The sequence below is a fragment of the Pinus tabuliformis genome, chromosome 5_1 (assembly GCF_031772625.1).
Source record: "Pinus tabuliformis cultivar Carrire ecotype Pingquan chromosome 5_1, CPIR1, whole genome shotgun sequence".
Lineage (NCBI taxonomy): Eukaryota > Viridiplantae > Streptophyta > Pinopsida > Pinales > Pinaceae > Pinus > Pinus tabuliformis.
This window is the reverse complement of record NC_142305.1, coordinates 750,712,548-750,721,467: the sequence shown is the minus strand read 5'-3', so window position 1 is coordinate 750,721,467 and position 8,920 is coordinate 750,712,548. Positions and strand designations below refer to the sequence as shown.

The 8,920-nt window shown below is 40.5% G+C and overlaps 1 protein-coding gene across 1 annotated transcript; it reads right to left on the bottom strand.

Moving 5' to 3' along the window:
• Nucleotides 1-2,328: 2,328 nt before the first annotated feature.
• Nucleotides 2,329-5,115, bottom strand: LOC149167124 (uncharacterized). Its single transcript, XM_089430374.1, has 4 exons — nucleotides 4,302-5,115; nucleotides 3,823-4,217; nucleotides 3,363-3,456; nucleotides 2,329-2,633 (listed from the first exon to the last, which is right to left on the bottom strand). The coding sequence occupies exons 1-4, from the start codon at nucleotides 5,113-5,115 to the stop codon at nucleotides 2,329-2,331; spliced, it is 1,608 nt and encodes a 535-aa protein (XP_089286500.1).
• Between the last annotated feature and the right edge of the window lie 3,805 nt (nucleotides 5,116-8,920).

Below are 8,920 nucleotides of genomic sequence, written 5' to 3'. Positions count from 1 at the left end.
TTTTCCCATGTCCTGTTACAGCTAGTAGCTTGTTGTTCCAAATGCACTTAAAACATACAGAAAGAATTTATGCATACGTACAGAGTAATTAACAGTGAGTCATTTGTTGGCAAAAGTAAAATATCTGATTGTTTGTATTTCAGAGGATTTATACAGAGGATTTATTTTTCTTTGTGTGTTCTTGTGCCGGAGGTTCTCCCTCTCACTATTTTTGTTTCTCTGTTTTTAACACCTGAAAAGCATAACTGCTTCCCTTTTCGGTTGAACTGTCCAACCAGAACTTGTACAACTGCCAACTAGTTTCTTTTTACAAAAACGTTAATTAACTGTTGTTTATCTCCTAAACTAAAACAACTCACAATAGTAATTCTATGGTCTCTACCGACCTTCTAGAAAAATGAAATAAATAATAAAGAAAATAAAAACAACGACAAGTCTAATAACCTGTCCAGCTATTGCATGTAGTCTTTGCTTGTTCTTGCTCTCCTTACGAGACAGTCAACCGCTTTCTGTCTCCTCGGAGCTGGATGCTCCTGCATCAGGCTCCCGGGGTGGCAAAAAGTCATGGCTCCGTTCCATGAGGTCGTCGACAGAATAGCCTGCTTTCTGTATCTGCGTTGCGTTAAGCCACGAACTGTCCTCTATCGGATGGTTCTTCCACTTGACTAAATATCGCAGATATTCTTTCCTGCGCGTGCGCCTAGCTACCTGTGTGTCAATAATCCTGTCGATCTCAAGGGGTTGTGCCGTTGGCATCTGTCTCATCCATGAACTTTCCTCACAGCTGGTGTCCCGGGGTGGCTGTGTTGCTGTATTATCTTCCGAATCAGTGACATAAGGGAACAGATCTGCCACGTTGAAAATGGGAGAAATACCGATCCCTGGTGGCAACTGTAGTTCATAGGCATTTGCAGAAAATTTGCGAATGATTTTACAGGGACCGATCTTCTTAAATTTTAACTTGTTGTACTCCCGTTTTGGAAACCGCTCCTTACGTAAATACGCAAGGACTTCATCTCCAACATTGAACTGAACTTCCCGACGCTTTGAATCAGCTCGCTGTTTATACCTTTGACTGTTGTCCTGCAATTTCAGCTTGACCTGCTCATGTAAGTTGCTCATTGCTTGAGCGAAATCTTCTCCATCAGCACTTCGTTTTTCGAGCTTCCCCAAATCTCGTAATTCATGTACTCCGCGTGGATGCATGCCGTACAAAATCTGGAAAGGACTATAACCAGTGCTATGATTAGGTGAATCGTTATATGCGAATTCCGCCTGAGCTAGTACACGATCCCACGTCCGGGAATTTTCACCTGTTAAACTCCAAAGCAAGTTTCCCAGACTCCTGTTTACAACTTTTGTTTGACCATCAGTCTGCGGATGATAAGCGGAGCTGAACTGTAACTGGGTGTTCAACTTTTTCCACAGGGTTCGCCAAAAATGACCGGTGAACTTTACGTCCCTGTCAGAGATAATGGACCTTGGAAGTCCATGTAGTCGAACGATCTCAGTAAAAAACAGATGTGCTATATAAGTAGCATCACTGGTTTTCTTGCAAGGTACAAAGTGTGCCATCTTTGAAAACCGATCTACCACAACCATTACTGAATCGAAACCCTGCTGTGTCTTAGGCAAACCCAGAACAAAATCCATGCTGACGGAGTCCCACGGTCGGCTCAGAATGGGTAAGGGTAAATAAAGACCTGTATTCTGATTGTGACCCTTTGCCAGTTGACAAACTTTGCATCTACTCACGTACCTTTGCACATCCCGCTGCAATTTTGACCAAAAATAGAAATGCTGTACCTGAGCAATCATCTTGTCTATACCAAAGTGTCTAGCCAGACCCCCACTATGTTTTTCCTGTATAATGTTCTCTCGCATAGAGCAGTTGGGAATACATAACTGTCCTCCCTTAAACAACAACCCTTCCTGTAAATTGTAGTCCAACCACAGGCTACTGTTTCTCAACAGAGGGTTTTGGCAAGCCTCATAGGCCTCCTTAAAATCTGCATCTGTTTGATACAGTTCCCTCAGGTGCTCAAAGCCTAAAACCTGCATCATACTTTCCTGTAAGAGTAAGGTCCTCCTACTCAGTGCATCTGCCACCTTATTCGCTTGCCCACTAATATGTTTTAGTACAAATGTGAAATTCTACAGGTACTCAACCCATGTTGCATGCTTATGGTTCAATTTATGTTGTTGCATAATATACTGTAATGCAGAATTATCTGTAAATAAAACAAACTCATTACCTAACAGATAATGCCTCCAATGCTTTAACGCTTGTATAATTGCGTAAACCTCTTTGTCATAGGTTGAGTATTTCTATCTACTCTCGTTCAGCTTTTCACTGAAGTACGCGATTGGTCTGTCCTCCTGACTAAGCACTGCCCCAATGGCTATTCCACTGGCATCACAACGAACTTGAAAGAGTTTGTTGAAGTCAGGCAGCCTCAATATCGGCCTTTCGGTAATCTTCCTTTTCAAAATCTGAAAACCACTTTCCGCTGCTTCAGTCCAGTGAAAAGGCTGATTTGCCTTCTTGATCGTATCCAGCATAGGTGCGCAGATCTCACTGAAATTCCTAATGAATTTCCTGTAAAAACTTGCTAGTCCGTGGAAACTTCGGACTTCAAATAAACTTTTTGGAGAAGGCCAGCTAACTATAGCTGCCACCTTTTCTGGGTCCATCTTCAGTTCATTTTCTGCAATTACGAAACCCAGGTACACTAGCTCCCGCTGGAAAAAAGTACACTTTTTCAGATTGATCAGCAGCTTGTTTTGCTGCAGCTTCCTCAACACACTTCGAACATGCTTGAAATGTTCTTCCCTAGTCTTACTAAAAATCAGAATATCATCCAGGTAAACTATTACGAACTTCCCAATGAATTCCTTCAGCACCTCATTCATCAGGCGCATGAACGTACTGGGAGCATTGCTCAACCCAAATGGCATCACCAGCCACTCATATAAGCCTTCATTCGTCTTGAAAGCTGTCTTCCACTCATCTCCCTCCCGAATTCGGATCTGGTGATATCCACTCTTCAAGTCAATCTTCGAAAAATAATCCGCCTCGCTCAAACAATCCATCATAACGTCCATTCTCGGTAAGGGAAACTTGTACCTAACAGTAATTTTGTTAATGGCTCTGGAATCTGTGCACATTCGCCATTCTCCTCCTTTCTTTGGAGCCAAAACGGTTGGTACTGCACAGGGGCTCATGCTTTCTCTAATCAACCCTTTGTCCAACAACTCCTGGACCTGTTTCCTGATTTCTTCATGGTCCTTAGGACTCATATGATAAGCTGCTTTATTTGGCAGACTTGCCCCTGGTATAAAGTCAATACAGTGACTAATACCTCTCCTGGGTGGTAGTTCATCTGGAAGGTCATCCACCACGATGTCTCCAAATTCCTGCAACATCTTCTGAATTTCTTCGGGAAAATCTGAAATCTGTGTATGCAATATCACTGCCTTTGGTCTTCTTATGACAGCGAAATTTACATCACTATCCTCAATCTGTTTTATAAATTCTTTTCCCCCCATCAACAGTGCCTTTACTCCGCTGGTTTCAGCTGCACTTTCCTCTTTGATGGGTACAAGCGTATGCTTGATCCCATCTTTGATGAACTTATAACAATTTGTTTTTCCGTCATGAACTGCGCTTCTATCAAACTGCCAGGGTCGTCCTAGCAGTATATGACAGACATCCATGGGCATAATGTCGCAGATAATTTTATCCTTATACCTGCCTATCTGAAACTCCACCTCACACTGTTCATCAACTAACAGTTGATGTCCTTTCTGCAGCCATGACACTTTGTAGGGAGTGGGATGCTTCAACTTCTTCAATCCCAGCTTCTCCACCATCTCTACAGCCACTAAATTGTCGGTACTTCCACTGTCAATGATTAGTTTGCAGCACTTACCCTGTGACTTGCAAATAGTTCGGAACAAAGCCTTTCGCTGATCAGGTTCCATAATTTCTTTTGCTAGTTTTAACATCACCTTATTCAACACCAAAGCTTCACCCGTCTCTGGTGCGTTCTCCACTTCCTGAGGCGCTACCTCAGCATCCTCTGACTGAGCAACATAGGCTCCTCTTCCACCTACCGGTTCACCTTCAGGACAGTCATACGACTTGTGTCCCAACTTGTGGCAACGATAGCACTGGACAGTTCCCCTGCCCCGACCATTTCCTCGCCCTCGCTGAGCTGGTCATCCTCCTCTAGTTCTATTGTCATTCTCTGCTGTGCCAGTAGACTTAGAACTGCTCCCTTCCTCACTTGAACCTGTACCTCTACCTCTGCCAAAAACCTTTCCTTTCCCTCTGCCAGTTCCGCCTCCTCTCCTGGCATTTTGTTTTCTGTTAATTTTCTCCTCCGCTTTTAGTGCAAACTGGTAAGCTTCATCCAAGGTTCTGGGCGAGAGGATACCGATTTCATCCAGTATTTCCCCTCTCAGCCCATTCACAAATCTGGCTGTCTTTTCTGGGGTATCTTCCACATACCCTGCTCGCAGATTCAACTTATAGAATTCTTCTGTAAATTCCTTGACAGTCATCCCTCTTTGTTTCAAGTTCTGCACCTGTCTATACAACATGATCTGATAATCTTTCGGCAGAAATTTTTCCTTCAGTTTTGCCTCCATTCTGGCCCACTTCTTTATAGGCTGTTTGTGTAGCCTTTTCCTTTCCGCCTGAATGCTGTCCCACCACAAGGACGCATGTCCTTTCAGCTTCGTGGCGGCGAACTTCACTTGTTTGTCCTCACTGGTTTCCTCAAACTCAAAATATTTATTTACTTCACTCAACCAATCCAGTAACACATCTGCAGACAAACTTCCGTCATAAGTGGGTAGCTCATGCCTTGGCTTATGACTGGACAGCAAAACTGACTTTAATAATCGAAATTCCGGTGTCACCCCTTCAAACTCGTCTTCTGGTTCAGCCACTTCTTCATCACTATCATCTGCTGGGTCTCTCCTTCCCCCAGCTTCCACTATTGCCAATCTTTCACGCAAAGCGCGAATTTCCTCACGGAGTCCCTCTTCTGCTATCCTCCGGACTGCTCTTCCTCTTCCTCTTCCTCTTCCTCTTCTGCCAACCTCCATTTGCTCCTACTCAACAACTTGCTCTGATACCACTTTGATGGCCCAGCCCCAACGTTTACCAACGTGTGGAAACGTGACGTGTATAACGGGAATCCCGCCAACACTTTACAAGCCCTCTCGACCCTTCGGTGACCACACTCGGTTAGGTTTACTATCACATCCACATGTAATGATATTAATCTTCATATGCTATGCCTCGTTTGTAATCTGTATGTCTTGATTACTGTCCCTCTGCTCCGATTAAGGGTTGCCAACTGTCGGTTCTTCCGGTCTATCTACTCCCGCCTTTTGTTAAACCCTAATCTTCATTTTCGTGTCACTTTGCTTTCTCCCCGTGCTCGACTCGAGCTCTGCTCTATGGGTTTATTGGTGTTTCACCGTGCTCGGCTCTAGACTCTACTCCGCGGTGGTTTGTATTGGCGGTTCACTGTATTCATTTCCTGAATGCTGCTCCGTTGCGGTTACTGATGGTCTACTGCGCCTTCGGGCTTTCTCTGCTCTGAATATGGACTTTCCAGGCACGCGTTGCCTCGTTGGTTCCCTACTCTGTGTAATGGTAGGTTATTGTTTTGTGGCGCTTTCTGTCACATGGGTATTCCTCGCTTTGACAAGTAATGGTAGATTATTGTTTTGTGGGCGTTTTCGGTCACCTGGGTATTCCTCGCTTTGATAATTAGTTGTTTGCACTGTGACAGGGTATCCCCAATCTTGGTGCTTCCGGTTCGCTGCGTTCGTCCTCGCCTCCAAAGGTAAGCTATGGCTCTATGTTTTACTCTGCCTTCGCTTCTGTTGCAACTTCTTACGGTCCCTGCTCCTTGTATCAGGCTTGGCTTGTTGGGTTCGGTTCCGTCGGGTTGCCTTGTCAACTATTTGTAAGTGCTGTGGGTTTTCATAGTTCCAATCTTCCGTTTGCGTTAGCTTACCTTTCGTTACCCATGCTCTGCACTAACCCTTGTTCTGTTTCACTTGCAAGTTGCTATGGTGGCTGGCCATCGAGGGGTTGCCACGTTCAACACTCGGTCATTGGTTCGAACCCAACCAGTCTCGTAAAATGGGTAGGGTTTTTTCCGACATTAGTTTAGTTGCTAGGCTATGGAGGGTTTGGAAGTCTTGGTTTTGGTTCTGCTGTGGTTAGAATTTTTTTTTAGTCGAAGCTGGCCGTGCTTCTCCCGGCGTTCTGTGACTTGTATGACCCTGCTCTACTGTAATAATTTGAATGGCCACGTTTTGTAAACGTTTGTTTTTGGGCGAGTGCTCAGAAATTTTTGTAATATATATTTTGTTTGTAACAACCAACGATTGTGTGGTGAATCACGTTAAGTTATTTTCCCTTCCTCGCATTCTTTGCTTATATTAACTTTTAAAAGGAATGAAACAAAAGATTGTGTTCTCGGTACCTGGTTGTTGTCGCGATAGTTGAATGGTTCTTCACTTTTGTTTGCTGGAAATGAATATCTGTGGAATCTCCCTTTGGTTTTCCCGTGTCCTGTTACAGCTAGTAGCTTGTTGTTCCAAATGCACTTAAAACATACAGAAAGAATTTATGCATACGTACAGAGTAATTAACAGTGAGTCATTTGTTGGCAAAAGTAAAATATCTGATTGTTTGTATTTCAGAGGATTTATACAGAGGATTTATTTTGCTGTGTGTGTTCTTGTGCCGGAGGTTCTCCCTCTAACTATTTTTGTTTCTCTATTTTTAACAACTGAAAAGCATAACTGCTTCCCTTTTCGGTTGAACTGTCCAACCAGAACTTGTACAACTGCCAACTAGTTTCTTTTTACAAAAACGTTAATTAACTGTTGTTTATCTCCTAAACTAAAACAATTCACAATAGTAATTCTATGGTCTCTACCGACCTTCTGGAAAAATGAAATAAATAATAAAGAAAATAAAAACAACGACAAGTCTAATAACCTGCCCAGCTATTGCATGTAGTCTTTGCTTGTTCTTGCTCTCCTTACGAGACAGTCAACCGCTTTCTGTCTCCTCGGAGCTGGATGCTCCTGCATCATATTATATGGCTTAAGAAATCATGATCTAAAGACATATAAACCATAAAAATCAAAATTATTTTTCCACTAAGCACACCCTAAACAAGATTGAATTTTTTTGGTATCTCTTGTCAACTTCTCTATATTCAAAACCTTTAATACTTTAAAAACACTCAAAATCCAATAAATGGATAAGTGACAAATCTCCAATGATCCTTCGCTCTACATAAACCATTAATACATAGGTTGTTGTAGTTTTAGCTATAATCCATTTTCAATTGTTGTGTAAGGACTGAGATAGACACAATTATCTCATTCCTCACATAAGTTTCATTTCTTTTCTACGATTACTACCCTCAACAACTTTTCCATCATGATTATATAAAATATTTATCAAACCCAAATAATAAATATTTACTATATATGCTTCAAATATGTTTTTATGTGCATAAAAAAAAATTCATAACAAAGTATTGAGACATGCCTCTCTTATTGATATGACACATAGAGTAAATAAAAACACATAATTACAAAAATATATCTATTTATCTATACATGTGTGTGGCTCTGGCACATGTTTATCCATCCAAATATCACATGCATAAAGTAAAATGAAAAAATATTACTAAGACATGCCTATCTATCCATACCTCCCATGAATTATAAGAAAGTGAATAGTTACATCTTTCCCCTATCTATAAGAATACGATAATATTTAAAATATTCGGTGTGGACATTATTATCTATCTGCACAAAAAAATCGGAACTCTTTCCAAAAATACTATTACTTTTCTTCAAATAAGAAGGCACTCTTGTCCAAAAGACAAACCACTACAACTACCCATGTTTTAATGAAAAAATAGGGCAATAATTATTATATTTGTTCATGAAAATGCATATTATTATGAAAAATATGATATCCCAACAATGGTTAACTTGGTTCATGTAAACAAATATTATATTTCCAAAAGGAAGCTAACACAATATCAATTATTTTTGTGTATGAGCAAATATTCTCTTTCAAGAAATATAACACAGTATTCATTACTTTTGTGTATATCAAAACATAATATTTTTCAAGAAAACTAAAATGGATTCTTATCCCTATATAAACCAGACTCATAACCTTGATTCTTACCACAGCATGCATAAAATTCAAGATTTCAAGAAAATAACCTTAGATCTTATGGTTTCATGCACAAGAATTCATATGTAATATTTCAAGAAATAACATGGTTACTTATATTCTAAAAAAAATATTCATATGCATTCCTTTTCAAAAGATTAGCACACTTAATTTATTCTTGACCATGTATTATTTTCCAAGAACAGAACATGGATAATATATTATGCAAACAATATTTATATGCAATTTTTCCAAAATATTACCATAGTTAATTTATCTATTTTCATGTAGTCTTTTCCAAGTAAAGTTAGAAAAAAGAATGCATATTCTTCTTCAAACAAATTGCCAAAATTACCTATCTTCCTTGTATATAATATCCCCAGTTTCTATTGCGATGTTTAGAGTATGTGAACCCGCATATTCTTGTTATGCTTGCGTAGTCTCATGCCCATCCCTTACTACTTAATGGTGATTTGGTGATTTATGTTAGGAGGAACTGAATATATGGAAAGAATAAGAAAATATGACCAACTCTCACACATACTATTCTCCCAACTCCCTGTAGAATATTTGGTCTCCGTCCAGCCGTTCACTCATTCTTTGTAGAGCATGCTTCTATACTAATCGCTCAATAGATTCATGTAGGAACTTAATGCAGAATCTTTTCAGGGCATACATTGTTTT